At 43.5% G+C, this 19,465-nt stretch overlaps 1 protein-coding gene across 1 annotated transcript in view; it reads right to left on the minus strand.

The window, feature by feature from the left end:
- Positions 1 to 19,465, minus strand: part of NIPAL2 (NIPA like domain containing 2) — a 143,875-nt gene that overhangs the window by 84,826 nt on the left and 39,584 nt on the right. The window contains exon 3 of the mRNA XM_029591776.1: positions 10,625 to 10,796. Within this exon, the coding sequence (XP_029447636.1) occupies positions 10,625 to 10,796 (172 nt within the window). The remainder of the gene's footprint in view (positions 1 to 10,624; positions 10,797 to 19,465) is intronic.

Genomic DNA, 19,465 nt, shown 5'->3' on the forward strand with positions numbered 1-19,465 from the left:
CTCCAGTGGGAGGTGTCATGGGTTTAACAAACCGCCTGAGTCCTTGGGGTTCCGGGTCTTCAGGTATGTTCTTCCAAGGGGAAAGGTCATGTTTGGTGGAATATCTCTTTGAAGAGAGGGGTACTGGTGTGCCTGCTTCTCCAAGGACAGAGTCCTATCTCCTGTCCTTGGAGGGTGGCTGAGGGCCAAGATCAAAGTGCCCAGGCCTTAAGGACAAGGGAGATCTTGTCTTGAGGTCCAAGAGTAATTCCTGAGACTTGTTGAGGATCTGAAAAGAAGTCACTAAGAAGAGGGAGTTAATCTCAATACTCCTTATTGTCTAAGAGAGATTTCCTCAGAGATTGGTGAAAGAGAATTAGCCTTTGTGGGAGGCAGAGGATGGACTGCCTAACAGGGAGAGGTTCCAAGAGTTGCGGTCTGAGAAAAGGAATCAGCTAGCGTTAAGACCCCAAAGCGAAATGATAAATGATCTGGTTAGTTAGGTAAGTTTGTCTGCTAACTTCCTGTGGCTTGCACTTCTCAATATTGATGACATAAGAACAGAAAAAATGCCACGCTAAGTCAGACCAAAGTTCAATTGAGCCCAGCATCCTGTCTCCAACCGTGGTAAATTCGGGTTTCTAGAAAGTACTGGCATATCTCAAAGAGGTCAATATTTAGAGGGAATTAGCAGGATAACTCACAAGTTATTTGGCTAAATATTGACTTTTGAATATTTTGGGGACTTATCTGACTAAATTATAGACACATGTATGATTATCGGCCTGTTGGTGAGAGACTGTATGTGTGCACCCAGCGCAAAGAGCGCCTGGCTTTCAGAGAACGAGTCTGATCTCTGGAGACCAGAGTGGCAGACATGGAGAAACTGATACAGAGAGAGAGAGATATTGAACTCCACTGGCTCGCAGTACAAGAAAGAATCAAATACAAAATTGCAATGCTAATTTTCAAGCTCTTAAACGCTGATTTTTTCCACTGGGTTAACTCTCTGCTCAAATTTTATCAGCCCACATGAGCTCTAAGATCGCTCCAACTTCACCTTCTCAAAGTTCCATCTCCTAAGACAGCCCCACTGCATATTACCAGAGAATGTGCCTTTTCAGTGGCTGGACTGATATTCTAGAATACACTTCCATTGGATTTGAGACAATCAGAATCACTTAAGGATTTTAGGATAGCAATCAAAACATTTTTATTTAAACAATGTTAGTTCTGCTAGTCTACATTATGTTTTATTTTCATTTATTTTATTTCATTTTTATCTGTTTTAATTTGTAACATTAGTGTTTTTATTTATTTATTTAAAACTTTTATATACCGACATTCATATACATAATATACATATCACATCAGGTTTACAATTAACAAGGGGAGTAATATCAAATATATTAATACTAGGGATACCAAACAAACAAACCTTTGGTATAATGAAAAGATAAAAGAAATCAAGAGACAGCTAAGAAAAAAAGAAAAGATTGGAGAAAAAAAGAAAAAGATTGGAGAAAAAATAAAACCAATGAAAACCTAACAAAATACAGAAAACACCTAGCTTACTATAAACGAATTATTCTAGATACAAAAAAGCAGTTCTAGAGCTCTAAAACAGAAAAATATGGAAACAACCCAAGAACATTATTTACCATAGTAAGCAATCTCACTACTGACAAATCCGAATCTACACAAAACCTTCCAGAAAAAAGATGCAATGATATCGCAACTTTTTTAAATGACAAAATAAAGAACCTAAAAACTAAAATCCCAAATACAACGAAACAAGAAATTAAAATGGGAAAAAGAGAGATTAAACAGTGGTCAACATTCTATGAAATATCAGACTTAGAGATCGAAATTATGCTAAAAAAACTAAATCCCGCCCCACATGCTCATGACACAATAACTACCACAGACTTAAAAAAAATAGCCAACACTGTATCCCCGACACTAGCAAAAATCGTTAATCTATCCTTAGAGGAAGGATCCATGCCAGATGCACTAAAAGGAGCAATCGTAAAACCAATTTTAAAGAAGAAAAACAGCGACCCACTTAACCTGAGCAACTACAGACCAGTATCAAACCTACCACTAATTGCAAAATTGATAGAAAAAACTATACAAAAACAACTAGCGGAACACCTGGAAAGCAATAACATCCTGTTTCCCTCACAACATGGTTTTCAAAAACACTATAGTACAGAGACACTCCTGCTTGCACTGACAGATACCATCATGAGGGGTTTCGATAATGGTGAACACTACATTCTAGTGATGCTAGACCTCTCAGCAGCCTTTGATACTGTGAATCACAACATACTGCTAAATAGGCTAGAAGAAATAGGATTAAGCAACAAAACAATCAGCTGGTTCAGATCATATTTAAGTAACAGATATTTTCAAGTTCAAATCAAAGATTCTATGTCAGAAAAAATAGACCTTCAAACAGGAGTACCACAGGGATCCACCCTATCTGCTACTCTTTTCAACATATACCTGCTACCTTTATGCCATCTGTTAGCTGGCCTGGAAATCACTCACTATATATACGCGGATGACATTCAATTAATAAGCAGCATGGAATCTGTCAATCTTTTGGATTCTGCCAGGTACTTGTGAAGTAGATTGGCCATGGCCACTACTGGAAAGAGGTCTGACCCAATATGGAAAATCTTATTTTCTTAATTATTGATAGCTCATTATCCATCTAAAATTTAGACAGATAATGTGGGGCTGTTCTGGGGCAGAGGTAAGCTAGCCAAACAACTTATCTGGCTAACTCAGAGTTAGCTGGATAACTTATCCACCTTACTCTGGTCATGCCAAAGTGTAGTTTTAATGTTAGCCAAAGAAAATTATCCGACTAACTTAAAGATAGCTGGCTACATTCAATTGTGCATCTACACCACTAATATCCCTTCAAAGTTAGCCAGATAAACTTATCTGGCTAACTTTGCAATCCCGCCAGTGACTGAATATTTTCCCCAAAGAGTAGATCAATTCCTTGTTTCTCAATCCCAGAGATAAATGGTAGCTTTTCTCAAGTCTACCTGGCTAATAACGGTTTATGGACTATCCTTTAGGAACTTATCCAAACACCTTTTAAACCAAGCTATATTAGATGCTTTGAAGACATACTCCTGCAACAAATTTCACAGCTTGATTGAGTGAAAAAAAATACTATTTTGTATCATCTGTTAATTTGACCTTACTTGTAGCTTGGGGCACACCACTATTCACATCTCTCCAACTCTTTGTTTCCTATCTTTTATCCAGTTAGTTATCAATCCACAATAGGACATTACCTCCTATTCTGTGACTTTTTAATTTCCCGAGGAGTCTTACAAGGATCTTTGTCAAATGCCTTTTGAAAATCCTGTTACATTATATGATCATCTCACCCTTATCTACAGGTTTATTTACACCTTCAAAAAATGTCAGTAGTTTGGTAAAGCAAGACTTCCCTTTGCTGAATCTATGTTGGCTCTTCTCCATCATGTTTATCTATATGACCAGTAAGTCTGTTCTTAAGAATAGCATAGTATTCATTGTTTGAAACTGTCCCCAATATATGTAAGCTAGAATACATCTTATTATTGACTTTCCATACTGTAATAATTCTGCTTGTCAGTATTTTTATCAATTTTTATAGCTTTTTTCATTATAGTCATTTAATAAACATTAAGCAACATGCCTGTTATGATCTGTTTGAAAAGATAGCAACATTCAAATGCCTCAATATAAAGTATAAATAATCCACAAAAGGAAAGAACGTTCTAGAACAAAAGTTTGATATGAAGCAGAAAGGAGGTAAACTCGGGAAATTTTTCTTCAAAGACATAGTGGTGGGTGCATGTAACTATTTCCTAGTATAGGTAGTTTGTGCAAAAGTAGTAGCAGAAGTCAAAAAGTCATGGAACAAGTTCAGATGGATGGGAGATAAAGAGGATTACGGAGAAAGTGGGAAATGATGAGGAGAGGATTAGGGATGGGGACTGGAAGTGAGAAAGAGGACCATGGATTGAGGGGAAAGGAATCCAGGGAGATAGTGTAGGAGGTAAGAAATGAGGAATGGAGCAGACAACATAGGAAAAAGAGGAAAAGGACTGGAAAAAGGAGAGCAGGCAGGAACAATAGGACAATCTTCTACTCACTGTGCAGCAGCAGCCAAGAAAGCAAATAGAATGCTAGGGATTATTAGGAAAGGAATGGAGAATAAAACAGAGAATATCATAATGCCTCCATGCTGTGACCTCATCTTGAATATTGTGTTCAGTTCTGGTCATCTCAAGAAAGATATAGCAGAATTAGAAAAGGTACAGAGAAGGGCGACCAAGATGATAAAGAGGATGGAACAATTCCCTTATGAAGGAATGCTAAAGAAGTTAGCACTCTTCAGCTTGGAGAAGAGATGGCTGAGGGGAGATATGATAGAGGTCTATAAATTAATGAGTGAAATGGATCGAGAAAGCGTTAATCAGTTGTATGCTCTTTTGAAAAGTACAAAGACCAGGTGCCACATAATGAAGTTACTGGGTAATACATTTAAAACTAACAAGAGAAAATATTTTTTTACTCCATGACTAATTAAACTCTGGAATTCATTGCCAGAGGATGTGGTGAAAGATAACAGTATAGTTGCAATTAAAAAAAGGTCCTGGAGGAAAAGTCCATTAACCATTACTAAGGCAGAGGTGCGGAAATCCACTACTTATTCTTGGGATAAGCAGCTTGGAATCTATCGACCCCTTGGGATCCTGCCAGGCACTTGTGATATGGATTGGCCACTATTGGAAACAGGATACTGAGCTTGATGGACCCTTGGTCTGATCCAGTGTAGCAAACTTTATGTTCTTATGTTCTAAGAGACCAGAAAGAAAAGAAGAAAAGAGAAGCAGATAAAAGGGGGCAGGAAGAAGAAAAATTATTAAAATATCTATTGCTGAAGAAAACAGACAAAGGAACAAACAAAACTTAATCAGAAAAGAATTAAGGAGAAGTTATCATTACAGAGGAAGGATGAGAAAGAGACAGAAGAAACAAAAAGGGATAGAAACAAGAAAAAAAAAAGATATTGAGTCAGAAACTCAAACCAAAGACACCAAAGATTGGAAACGTTTAGGGGCAAATTTTCAAAGGGTTACGTGCATAGGTTATGTGCGTAACCCCCGAAAACCTACCCCAAACGCCCCCTGCGCGCACCGAGCCTATCTTGCATAGGCTGCCGGCGCGTGCAAAGCACCAGGACGCGCGCAAGTCCCAGGGCTTTCCTGGGGGGGGTCTCGGGGGCGTTCATCGGGGGCGTGTCATCGGGGGCGTGTCATCGGGGCATGGCCGCCGCCTCTGGACCAGCCCCTGGACCGGACCATGGCCTCGGGCAGGTGTAACTTGTGCAACAAAGGTAGGGGGTGGTGGGTTAGGTAGGGGAAGGGAGGGGAAGGTGGGGAGGAGGCGAAAGGAAAGTTCCCTCCGAGGCCGCTCTGATTTCGGTGCGGCCTTGGAGGGAACGGAGGCAGGCTGCGTGGCTTGGCACGTGCAGGCTCCCGATTTTGGGCAGCCTTGCACGCGCCGACCCTGGATTTTAACAGATACTCGCGGCTACGCACGTATCTATTGAAATATGGCGTACTTTTGTTTGCGCCTGGTGCGCGAACAAAAGTACGTGCGCGCATAATTTTATAAAATCTGCCCCTTATTGTTGACAGAGAATATTTATTTTATTTATTTAGACATTTTATATACCGTCATTCCATGTAAAGATCACAACAGTTTTCAAAAGTAACATTCATAGCTATGGATCAACAAATAAAGATGGGTAACAGAGATAGTATTCAGTAACAGGAAATAGCATCAATGAAATGAAATGTTCCATTAACAAAAGATCTAGGGCACAAGGTGAGAAGTACAAAGCATATAACAGTATAACAAATGTCACGTTGTGTTGAGATTCTTACATTCACTTGTTAGATTTATTCCTCATGCTTCAATTAATATTGCTTGTCGTTCTTATCATTGAAGTTCTCTACATTCTGATGTTTTCAAGTTAGGTTCTATGCATTTTTGAATAGTCATGCTTTTAGCTCGATTTAAATCTCTATCTGTTATCAAACATAATTTCTCGGGTAGAAAATTCCAAAGTTTTGGACCCACTATGTAAAACACACTATTATATTCCTGCACTTACCAAAGCAGCATGGAGCCGCATTCAGCCTGCCTTCTTCCCGCGGCAGGAGCCGTCGCTGACGTAATCTCTCCTCATAGCCTGGAGGCCGCAGTCCCCCGGCATCGCCTGCGCAGGAAGCCGTGTTCATTTGCTTGTTCCCCGGCTGGGATGCCGCTGTCCCAGCGTCAGGCATAGGCGTGGCCTGCTTGGCTTCCCTGCACTGTTCAGCGGCAGCATGGCCGCTGATCATGGTTCTAATATTTCCTGCTTCCTGTCTCCTAAGGCGCGGGCCGGCCTCCTTCAGTGATTTAAAGGGCCAGCCTCCTGGCCCCACCTGGACTCCTCCCAAGGCGTCTCCTGATCTTCAGCCCTATTTAAGGGCCCAGCTTCCAGTCCTTAGTTGCCTTTGCAAGGAGTTAGTTCCTCTCAAGGACTTCTCGTCTCCACTCCTGCTGGTATTTCCTGTTCTTCGTGGGATCCCTTGTTCTTCTTCATGTTCCTGGTCTCTTGTTGCGACCGTCTGCTTGACGTCTCCACCCTGCCCTCCTTACCTTCTTGGCGACTTCCTCTTGCTGAAGTGGAAGGTTGGCTGCTGCGGCGTCTCTCTGCCATTTTCCTCCGGCGTCTCCGGAGTGGCTCGACACTGCAACCTGCCATGTTTCACAAGGGTCTAAGGGTGCGTGCATGGCGCGGCCCCGACTGATGTACCAGCAGTGGCACAAACCTCAGGGACGTCTCCCTGAGATGACATTAATCATACTCGGATATATAAGGTCTTGGATATCGCTAACTAATCGAGTTAGCAAGGATTCCGCCAACTAAGCTCTCTGCCTCCTCGGACTTACCAGGGGTACCCCCGCTTCTCAGGAGCCTCGCTCTCTCTTTGTTTTTCAGGTCCCAGTCAGGAACCGGTACTTGCTCCTCCGAGGGCCCATGGTCCCGACTGGTTGCTGAATCTCTCTTCTGCCGGAAGTCATCACTGCCTACTAACACCAGTGAGTCACCTTCTTTTCTCGCTCCTCGAGGGCCTAACTCATTCTAACACCTGGACTACTGCTAGAGACTATTGTGTGAGTGTTACCATCAAGGCTCTGTTCCTGAACTCTGTATACCCTGCCTTCTCACTATATTTAGTTTCTCTTCAGCTCAGTTATCCAGGATCGATGTTCCAGTACCTGAGGGACTACAGCCCAGCCAGGCACTTCCAGCTCACTACTGCCACCTCTGGTGGTTCAATATACTGTTTAATAAAAGAACTAGTGTGTGTCTGTCTCCATACTCTGAGCCTGACTGGTGGTCCCTCTCGGGATCTTCCCCCGGGGGCGTGGTCATCTGCCACCGGCCCAAAGATCCACCCACAACTACCTCAAACACCAACACTCTTCTGGATTTCCCTTGTCATTTCCTGATGTTGTATGATATTCCTGATGTTCCTTCCTGATGCCTCGTCTCCACTTCTGCTTCCTGGACCCCATGGTTCCTCATTACTATCTCTTCTGGCGTGCCATGTTATGTTTCGTCACCTCGTGGCATGAGCCTGTCTTCTCATTTGCAGCACAAGCCTCCGGAGGGTCATCCTTGCCTGAAGCCAAGTCTCGTCTTGGTCCCCTGTCTCATGCCTGAAGCCAAGCCTCGTCTTGGTCCCCTATCCTGAATCTCGTCTCGGCCCTCTGATGTTCTTGTGGCTGCTCCGTCCATGTCTAAGACTCTGACTGAACCTGCTCTGTTCCAGCGTGGTCCGTGACCAGCCATGGGTGGCTGTGTAGGGCGCGTCTCGGTGCAAGCTTCTACTGAATCTTCGCCATGTTCCGGCTTCATCTTTCATGTATTCATCCGGGGTCTGTTTCACACTCAAGCATGGTCTGTGACCGGTCCCTTGGGTCTGTCCTGTGGTGGGCTGTGTAGGGCGCGCTGCGTCGCAGCCTCAACCCAGTACTTGACTTTGTTCCTGAACCTTGGTCCTCAGTCTTCATGCTCAATCCTCTCGTCTGTGTCTTCACGTCTTCAAGTTCCTCGTCTTGAGTCTTCATGTTCCAGAGCCTTTGTCTGCCCTCGCCTCCTGCCCGGCCTGCTGCCTTTGCCATTCCCAGCGGCATGTCCGAAAGGGCTTGAAGTAGTCGGAGGACCACTCAGAGACCAACCTTGCATGGTTGGTCTCACTCAGGCTGTGCAGGTCGGCAGGGGCCTGGGCTTGGTCTCAGCCCAGGCTCAGACATGTCTCGCCTACCTCGGTACTGCCTTGGAGCCCTCTGGGGTTGTGCCGAGGTCCAACGGCACACAATCTCCTCAGAAATGGGACCGCTCTCCTATGCGCTCCCTAACACACATGATCCCTTACTTGCAACAGATGTGTAATAATTGTAATGGTTTTAAGATACTTGCAGGAAGACCAAGTAATAAGGAGTTATAGTAGTCTAGGTTTGAGAAAATTAGAATGAAAAGCACATCAGTGTAATTTGTCTTGGGATGTAATTCAGATTCTCTGACCTGGACATCTCTTTGACACAGAATTTACATGCTGGTAACAGCAGAATTTTATCGGCCAACTTTGTCTGATGCATAATTAATTCTCTTTGATGCAGGACATATCTGCCAGCCCTGAGACTTTTGTATTGGGTCCTAAATATTTTGTGGTAACAAAACTTAAATAATCTGCTTTAAGATATGTTTTCAAAGTAGATTACTAGATTTATCTATGAGGACTGTCCTTAGAGGCATAGCAAACTCCCTATCTCTTGGCTTGCTATGTCTCTCTTCTACTGTTGCCTAAAGAACTTTCTTTAAAAAAAAAAAATGCTAGCTCCATCTCTGCCTCTGCTTCATGCATCAGCTGCAGAGCCTACTCCTAATGTTGTTGGACCTGGGCAAGTGCCTGAGACACCTGATATTCTGGTAGCAGTCGTTATGGCTATCTTCATATGTCCATAAGTATCTTAAAACTGCAGTCCAACCTGCCCTGTAAAATAGGATTCACGTGAATAATAAGAAGGGGAGCATGAAAGGGAGATGGTTGGACCACCAGATGACCAGAAAGAAAAAGGGGCACTCGGGGAGCACACAGCTATTGCAGAAAAATGAAAGGAGTTCCTTGCTTCTGTCTTTACTGAGGAGATAACCGCATAGGTAACTATCTCTGAAGAATCAGAGGAAATGAAGCAAGTAATTGTGAAACTGTAAGATATAATAAAGCAAGCTGACAAAATAAATATTAACAAATCACCAGGCCCAGAAAATATTCAACCCAGAGCTCTAAAATAAATCAAATATGTATTTATTATTGATTTACAATTATATCTTGACCAAATCATTTCAATACAAATATATATAAAATAGAACATAATTCATAACAGTAACAAAAACAAACTGCCAGGACCATGTTAAGTCCAGTAGCAGTACAACATATGATTCATTTGTTCACATCCTCAAATGCTTTCTTGAACAGCCATGTTTTGACCTCATTTTTAAATATTTTGATGTCGTTTATATTCTTTAGCTGGTCCAGCATAGTGTTCCACAATATAGGACCAACAATAGAGAAGGCACAATCCCGTACCTCACCCAAGTGAACCTGATATAAAGAGGGTACTGTAAGAAAACCCTTGGTTGTGGATCTTCGTGATCTCTGTGGTTTGTGTATGAGGAATGCGGCTCCCATCCGGTGTACATTTTTCCTCATGATTATCTTACATAGTAATGTTAAAACTTTATATTTTATCCTGAACTGAATCAGTAGCTAATGTAATGCACCCAAAACTGGAGTAATCATAATCATATTTTTTTATTCCAGTAAAGACACAGGCCGCTGAATTTTGCAATAATTGGAGTGCTCTAAGGGTGCTTCCAGGTAGACCCTCTTTAAAATCAGCCACTGTTCCTGAAGACTAGAGGGTGACCAATTTAATGCCAATTTTCTAAAAGAACTCCAGAGGGGAGCCAGGAAAATACAGACCGGTGAGCCTGACGTTGGTGCTGGACAAAATAGTAGAAGCGTTCAGTATTTTTTTTTAACTTAATTTTTATAGAGTTTAACATATAAAAAAATGGTACCATAGAAATCAGTGTCCTATAGAAAAACATCATAAGAAAGTTAGTCTGTGGTACGTTGGTATAAAATTACTCTATAATACTCTGTGTACAATTTTGTTACTTAGTAGATGTTCTGTAGAAAATCACCTTGTAATGCAAGAGGACCACCTCAGTTTCACCCAACAACTCCCCTTCATGCAGAATGCAGACTGTTATGCTAAAGCCAGGGCAAGGAAATGGAGATAGCCCCCACCACCCTCCCCCAAAAAAACAAACAAATAAATACCTTTAAAGAAAAAGATATGTGCTTCCCTTCCTCTTTTCATTCTCCTTTAACGGAAATAAAGGATCGGGAAAAAGACACTTTAAATATCCTCTCTCTGCTTCTTCATATTGCTTGCTCACTAACAGCAGACACAGATGGAATATTGATAAATGTCTCACCTATGATAGACACACATCCTAATGGAACGATGAGTGTAGCTGGTGCAAATCCATAGGCCACGAAGTTCCCCAGCTCTCCAATCCCCATCACCACGATTCCACACCACCACAGCTTGCTTTTGAAGTAAGACTTGTGATCTAGTTGGTATGCCAGTCGAAGATGAGCATATTTCTGGAATTTAATGATTCAGAACATGAATGACAAACAGACTTTGCACTGTGCTAATACATGCTGTGAGATGCATGTAGATCAGGGACCCATGTCGACTTTATGTTCCGGTTATACAGAGATTTTGTTTTAATTCACATCAGTAGGGTGAGGTCGGTATTCAGATTCTCAGCATCAATACCATTTTACTTTTACTATCATTTAATGAATTGATACTGAATTCAGAACTCCAGAAATCTGAAGCCTCTCAATTAATGCACAAAAGAAGCTGAACCTACTTTCCAGCTGAGGCAGTGTCTGCATAACTTCAGTTAGAAACTCATGCTACTTAACAGAAAAGGAAAGGTAAGGAGCTCACTTCCTATTAGCGGTGTCAGAATACTAGGCACTCATTGCTAAATCTGTTGTTGTTTGCCCGCATTGGGCTATAGGCATACACCTAAAGCAACACACCATATAATCATTTACCAGAACAGGATCAGAGGTCACATTTAAAGAGCTCTTCTTCAATCCTAATTTTTACTTGTATTTTATACTGCATTTAAAAAAGAGTTTCTTTCATATGCCAGCACTTATCTCAAAACCCAAAAGTCCAATGCGCCAATTCGGTTCTACTCATTCTACTTACACAACTGCTTTATGCTCTTCCTTGCCCATTTACTCCAGCACATATAAGACACCTCTAAGGAGCAGTCTCAAACCTGCACCTATTTTTAACCCACACTCAGAGACTGCAGCAAACTCACATAGACAAGACAGCGGTATATTAATTATCTCAGAAGCTACTTCAGATGTTGTTCTTTGACTAACCAGTAGATGTCATCATATGAGCACAGAGCACTCTCCAGAGAATGAGAGTGCTACTTCAGCATCAACTCCAGACCAGGCAAACCAGTGAGTATGTAGCCCTCTCCCTTCCTAGACCTCACACTTGAGAGGGTATCGCTATGGAGATGTTGTGCCTTGGTGCCACCCAGGCCGACTGCTGTGGGAGTTGTTGAGTCCTGACAAAACTCTCTTTGCCTGCAAATGTAACCCTAAGTCTGTTCTGAACAGGGATGAAGCAAACTTTCAGGGACCTTAAGCTTAGGGCTTTATGGTTGATGTTTACAGAATCTCGCTGGACATACAGAATGGTGTTCCAACAAAAATGAACATTTCCTCAATCAAAGGTCTTCAAATTTTGATAACCTGACAATAGGTTCATTTTTCAGGAGCTGAATCCATAAGGCTACAAATCCACACACAAACAATTCTAGAACCTCCTGTAGCTGAAATTACTAGTCCTTGCTGCAGGATTTCCCTACTCTCTGGGACAATCCCTTATACATGTTTTTACTTTTGCACTCAGGAATGAGACCACCCCAGCCAGTTGGCTTTTCAGGATCTCTCTAATGCAGTGTTTCCCAGCCCTCTCCTGGAGGCACACCTCGCCAGTCAGGTTTCACAATTTCCACAATGAATATGTATGATATAGATTTGTATATCCTGGATCTCCAATGCATGCAAATCTATTTCATGCATACTCATTATGGATAGCCTGAAAACAGGAGAGGATTGGAAAACATTGCTCTAATGAATATGCATGATATTTATTTGCATACACTACCTCCTATGTATGTATATTTCTCATGCATAGTCATTAGGGATATCCGGCAAATACGACTGGCCTGAGGACCAGTTTGGGCACCCCTGGCGTACATCACGGCCTCCATCATGGCTGCCCTTAACATGGTCAGTAACAATTGTTACCGAATGTGGTAAAACTACTTCAACATGGTATTTACTAAAGGCTTGACATCAGTTAACAAATACTGCATTAAATATGCTGCTTTTAACACACTTTAGTAAACAGTCTTCTAACTACAGTATGTTCTGTTTGTCTCTCCATTGGCCAGCACTAAGCAGGACTACATCTTCCACATTCCTGCAGGTATCTGGTGCAAAGGCCAGAGATTCATAACAGGTATTAGACTACAATGAAGTCATATTTTCATGAAAAGCAACCAGTCCTACTCCTTTCTATTCATCAACCTGGCAACATAATTTCTACTTGTTAGTTATGTATTCATGTATTGCTAAATAAGCATATACTTGTTTTTACAAAGTAACTATCTTTTACACCAATAGTTTCTTTCACACAGGAATCCCAATTTTTATAAGCACTGCCCTTCCCATACAACTTTACTATGTGCTTTAATATTTTATATATTGATACCCCTTCTCCTCACTCTTCTTTTCCTCCTATGTGACTAGCTTGCTCTCTTTTATGTCTCCTCTGTTCTATTGTGCTCTTGGTCCGTTCTATGATCTCGTTTTTGAAGCTGTATAATCAGGGTTTGTAATGGTTTCCTCTACTGTACTACCTAACAGCTGCTGAGTTTCTTCAGCATACCTTCTAATGGGAAGGATTTCTGTAAAAGTGACATATTGAGAACTAGACGACTCAGTGGACTCATACGGGGCACTGAATGGTTTATGATCTTGGCAATTAATTGAATTTGGTCAGCAGCGATCAAGGTACAAATTAGAAGTTACTTGCTAATTTTCTTTCCTCCAGTCCTGATAGACCAGCCTTCACTGTTGTTTTGTCCCCCTACCAGCAGATGGAGGCAGAATTCCAAACCTCTTCCCTGAGGTACCCTCCTATATAGGCTGGCTCAACAGAGAAGGAACAACAAGGGGACAACCTTATACCGTGGAAAGATTTATTAATATTTAATTACAGAGCCCGACTCCGGCCGAGTTTCGCCAATTAAGGGTGCATCAGGGGATGACTTCTGATGTCAAACGAACCTACACAAATAGATTCTTTTATCAAATTTCAATCTTGATCCTGCATATAATTACTTCCACTTCACAATCTGACAGCGTGTCACGCTCAAATTTATGTAGAACTAGGGCAAAAATAAATCGATGTATCTGTAATATTTTGCAATGTCTCAAAAGCAATGAGGCAGGTCCTCGTATCGAATCTATTTGTGTAGGTTCGTTTGACATCAGAAGTCATCCCCTGATGCAGCCTTAATTGGCGAAACTCGGCCGGAGTCGGGCTCTGTAATTAAATATTAATAAATCTTTCCACGGTATAAGGTTGTCCCCTTGTTGTTTTTTGCCTTGGCTACGTGGGACCACCTTCCGATTTGCTTTATTGGACCTTCAACAGAGAAGGAGTCAGTAAATTCTTGACCAAGCTGGTCCTAACAACTGTATTTATTTTTATATCTTTTGCTACTTCCCATATCACCTAAAAAACTTTTTTTAAAAATGCACTGGCGCTCTTGCTTGGAGGGGAGAGGGGGGCTTGTCTCGGTGGGCAGACCTCTTTCTCCCTTCCAAATACTTATCCTTGCTGGCACCAGCAAAGGGTAAAACTAAATGTAAATTGAAAATTAAACTGTGCCCTACAATATGGCCTGAAAAGAAAGGAAAAGAAGAAGGAATGGGCATGCTCTTGCCCCTCACCCTGGAGGGCTGTACTAAAAATGCCAAGAAATGTGGCCTCCCCTTGGATCCTTCTCACTATAGAAGCACTAAAGGAATATTCTTGTTCCCTTATACTCCATTTCCTTCTCCCTTTTTTTTGGGGGGGTGGGGGGCATTGTAGCACTTGGGGTGGGAGTTTAGACTGGTCTGTCAGGACTTGAGGAAAGAAACTTAATAGGTAAGGTCTAGTAATTGTATCTTCCTCTTCATCCTGCGAGACCAGGCTTAAGTGTGGGATGTATCTAAGCTGTACTCATCCCGGATGGGAAAATCCCAGTGCTGCTTCCAGGTATCTGTCATAAATCATATGTCTATTCTTTTGTGGAAATGCAGCCTATAATGTTTTATAAATGTGTATACTGAGGCCCACATGGCTGTCCTTCAAGTGTCAATGGGTGCCATTGATCTAAATTCTGCCCAAGAGGATGTTTGCGCCCTTGAGTGTGCTTTCAGGCCTTGCAGTACCTCCCTGCCACTCACTATGTATGCTGAGCCAATGGCCTCCTTGATCCATCTCGCAATAGAGGTCTTAGATGCTGCCTCTCCTTTGCGTTCTCCTGTGTAAAGAATGAATAGCCTATCTGTCTTTCTGAACTTGTTCGTGATCTTTAAATATTTCAAGAGGATTCTTCTGACATCCAGACGGTGCAGGTCCTTCCTCTTTTCCATGCAATTCATCTTTCTAAATCCTGGCAGGGAGATCAGTTGGCTAAGGTGAAATTCAGATACCACCTTGGGGAGGAAGGATGGGACTGGTCTGATTGTCACCTTTTCTCTTGAGAAGGAGAGATATGGTTCACGGCATGATAGAGATTGAATCTCTATTGAATAGAATAGAATATCTCTGATATTCTTCTTGCTGAGCATATTGCTACCAGAAAGGCTGCCTTCCAGGTCAGATCCCTTAGCTGGATCTTATTGAGAGGCTCATAGGGGACTTTAGCAATCACCCTCAATACCAGGTTCAAGTCCCCTGCTGGAACTATCGGTTTGTGCGGTGACTATGTGTATTTCGCTTCCCGTAGGAACCGGACAACATCCAGGAGTGATACAGTGAATGAGCCCCTGATCTGTCTCCTGTAGCATGTGATGGACTCTCAGAGAATTTAATACCGGGCCCTTATCCAGGCCATCCTGTAGGATCTGCAGTTTCACTGCTGTATCCACCTTCCTTTGGTGAATGCCCCTTTGGAAGCACCAGCGCTCAAAGAGCATCCAGGTTCTAGCATAGGCTAGTGATGTTGATCTTTTTCTTGCTGTAAGCAGGGTCGAGATTACCCATGTGAAACATCCTCTTTTCTTGAACTTGTCCCTCTCAATAGCCATCCTGTAAGGGAAAATTGCCCTGGTTTTTCCATTTTGATTGGCCCTTGCTTCAGGAGGCTTGGCTCTGGGCAGAACCTGATTGGCTTGTCTTCTTTTAATCTCCTTAGGTCCATGTACCATGGCTGTCTAGGCCAGTCTGGTGCCACCAGGATCACCATCCCCTGGTAGTCTGCAATTCTGTTCAGGATTCTCCCTATCATAGGCCAGGGTGAAAGACAAAGCAGTAGTTCACTGGGCCATATCTGGGTTAATGTGTCAATTTACTTAGACCCCCATTCTCTTCTCCTGCTGAAGAAGTTGGCTACCTTGATATTGCCTCTCAGATCCCACTGGAAGTGTCTCCAGTGGCCTATTTGCTGAAATGCTTCCTCCAACAGTTCACATTCTCCTGGGTCCAACTTTTGTCGGCTTAGAAAGTCTGATTGTACATTATCTGTACCTGCAATCTGAGCCGCTGAGATATCTTGAAGGTGGTCTTCCATCCATGTCATTAGCCTGGCTACTTCTATCGCCACCTGTGGGCTCCTGGTTACTCCCTGTCTGTTGATATAGGCTACTATCATGACATTGTCTGAGAGGATTCTGACTGGCTGCCCTTTCAACCTCACTCTGAAGTGAGCTAGGGCTTGGCAGACCGCCCTGGTTTCCAATCTGTTTATGGAGAATTCTCTCTCCCTCTGGGAACAGAATAGCCACCCCCCCCTCCCCAACCAGCCTCTGATGCTGGCATCTGTTATCAGAAGAATCTACTGGGGGAGCTTTAACTGGAGTCTTTGGTCAGATTGCTCCTCACTAGCCACTATTGGAGACTTTCTTTTACATGGACTGGCGGTAGAAGCCTTCACTCAAAATCCTGACTCTGTGGAGCTCCATTCACTAGTAGGTACTCCTGCAATGGCCTCATGTGCGCTTTTGCCCAATGTATTGCTTTGTTGGCTGCCGCCATTGATCCTAGCATCTGCAGGGTCTTGCTCTGGGCTCTTTGGCTGATAGCAACGCTTCCATCTGCTGCTGCAACTTAATTATTCTCTCTTCTGGTAAAACCAATGTCCCCTTGTTTGTTTCAAAGAGGGCTCCCAGATACTTTACCATCTCAAATGGGCATAATTGGCTTTTGATTTTGGCATAAGTGGCTTTTACTACCCTTAATCACTAAGCCTGATACTGTTGATGCAGCTCCATCATTGCTCTCTGCTCCCACGGCAAGGATTAATGGAAACTGGATTCAGACAGCATCCGAGGGCCCTGACTTTTACGGTCTAGGAAACTGATAAGCACAAGGGTAACCTGCACAGTGCAGCAGATACTGGCATAAGCTTGCTGGGCAGACTGGGTGGATCATTTGGTCCTTTTCTGCTGTCATTTCTAACTGGATTCAAACAGCATCCGAGGGTCCTGACTTTTATGGTCTAGGAAACTGATAAGCACAAGCATAACCTGCACAGTGCAGCAGATACTGGCATAAGCATAAGCTTGCTGGGCAGACTGGGTGGATCATTTGGTCCTTTTCTGCTGTCATTTCTATGTTTCTATTCATCCCAACCTTTCCAGTTGTTGTATGACTCCTTCTTTTACCTTTTGCTTTGTGTCTGCTCTTATTAGCCAGTCATCCAGATAAGGATGGACCCCGAGTTCTTCCTTGTATAAAGAGGTGCTACTATAACCAGGACCTTCGTGAAGGTTATTGGTACCATGGTTAGCCCAAATGGCAGGGCCTGAAACTGGTACTGCTGGCCCAAGACAGAAAAACACAAGAACTTTTGGAAGCTTTCCCGCATTGGTATATTTAGGTAAGCTTCCATCAGATCCAGAGAAGAGAGAAACGAGCCCATTCTTACTGCTGCTTTGATCCTCCCAAAAGATTCCTCTGAAGAGTGGAATCCTCAGAACCTGGTTTAACTTTTGAGGTCCAACATTGGTTGGTATGACCCGTTCTATTGTGGTACTGTGAAGAACATGGAGTATGTGCCTTGTCCTCTCTCCTGGCTGGGAACCAGAATGATTGCCTTGAGGTTAAACAGCCTGGTTACCAAGTCCTGCACTGCTTGTCTTTTTGCCCTGCTGCATAGTGACAGAATGAACTTCTCCTTTATGGTGCCCTTTAGCTCTGGGTAATAACCATCTCTTATAATGTCGAGGATACTCCAGTCTCTTGTTACTGTGGCCCACTCATGATAAAACCCCCTCTCAGTCTGCCTCCGATTTGCGGGAGTACCAAGTGGGCCCATGTACAGTCATTGTGTTCCCTTGCTAGGGTCTGACTTCTGCCACCAGCATCTCTGGAACCACGCCTGGCCCTCCAAAAGGGTTGTCCATGTGACCTGCCTTCCCTGCTAGTCTGGAACTTTGACCATGTGGGCTGCCTAGTATTCTTGGACCACTGCCTGCCAGTGTCACCTCTCTGTGGTCTCCTTCTATCCTCTGACAGTTTCAGAGGTTTGGACTCTAAGCTCTTCATGAGACTTTCCAGGTCATCTCTGAGGAGTAATTTCCCTTTAAAAAGAAGTTTACTCAGCTTAGCCTTAGATGCAGAGTCTGCTGCCCAATGTTTTAGCCACAGCAATCGCCTGGCCATTACCCCTGTGGCGACTTGCTTGGCTGTGATTCTAATGAGATCATAGAGGGCATCAGCCACATAGGCTGCCACCGACTCTGCTTGGGCCGCTTCTGAGTTACTGGATCCTTCTACTTGACTCGCCTGTGGAAGTAGCTGCAGTGTACAGAACAAGGCTCTCACAACATACCCGCTATAGATCGCTGTACACAGCACTAGATTAGTTAATTTGAATTCCTTTCTGAGCAATGTCTCGATCTTTCTATTTGTAGGTTTCTGTGGGCCCCACCCCTTGACCAGAATAGTGGTCTTCTTTGAGACCACTGTGTCCACTCTAGGGAGGGATAATAGACTCTCTCTCCCTGCCTAGTCCATCACATACAATTTCTCCATATTTTTCCTGCTCCGCAGCCTTAGGTCTGGGGTAGTCCACTCAGCTGTAATCATGTCCTGGATTGCAGAGTGGATAGGGAAGGCCCTTGCTGGTTTCTTAATGCCAGTGAGGATAGGGTTGCCCTTCAGTCTTGGGTCTCTGATAGCCTAAAGGCCTGAGAGACATTGGTGATAAGGGCTCCTAATTCATCAGCCCTAAATAGCTTCACGGCCAAGTTATCCTGCTCTGGCCCCAGGTCTTCATCTTCCTCAGCCTCCTCTAGTCTACCTGTGAAGAGCCTTCTGGCTAATCTGAGACTGGCTCCTGTGAGGGCCTGGGCTTCCCACATTCTCTAGCTTCAAACTTCCGTTTCTTCCCTGAAGAGGAATGAGCTTTGAGGGATTTCCCTTTGGAGCAGCCTGAGCTCATAGGTTTACCCTTCATTTCTCGATAAGCCTTGTGCATCAACAGCACAAACTCTGTAGAGAACTCCTCCCCCTCCTTATCAGCTGTCTCCTTCTCTGAAGCAGCTGGAGAGAGGGCGGAAGCCTGACTGGCAGCTATTTCCATTTTGGCTTCGGGTAACGCTGGGCTTCCTGAGGGAAGAAGAACCAATGGCCCCCTCCCACCAGCTGCACTCTCCCGTGTTACCCTTCATGGCGCCATCACTGTTGCAGCAAAACAAGCCTGTGACCCTGGGGATATGCTGCATGCCTCACTTGAGGCACTTTCTACCCCTCTCCATTGTTGCTTATCTTCGTGGAGGGAGTTCAGGTGCTTTGGGCCGGGTCCTTAGTATTAGGCATCTAGGCCCACTTACCACTGTTGCTGCACTTAATGACCACTCCCCAATGGGAGTGGTCATTAAGACTGTGTGCGCTTAACACAACTAATAAGCCCACTCGACTGTGACTTCTCAGGCCTCTCTTTCTA

Source organism: Rhinatrema bivittatum, chromosome 2 (genome assembly GCF_901001135.1).
Source record: "Rhinatrema bivittatum chromosome 2, aRhiBiv1.1, whole genome shotgun sequence".
NCBI classification, from domain to species: Eukaryota; Metazoa; Chordata; class Amphibia; order Gymnophiona; family Rhinatrematidae; genus Rhinatrema; species Rhinatrema bivittatum.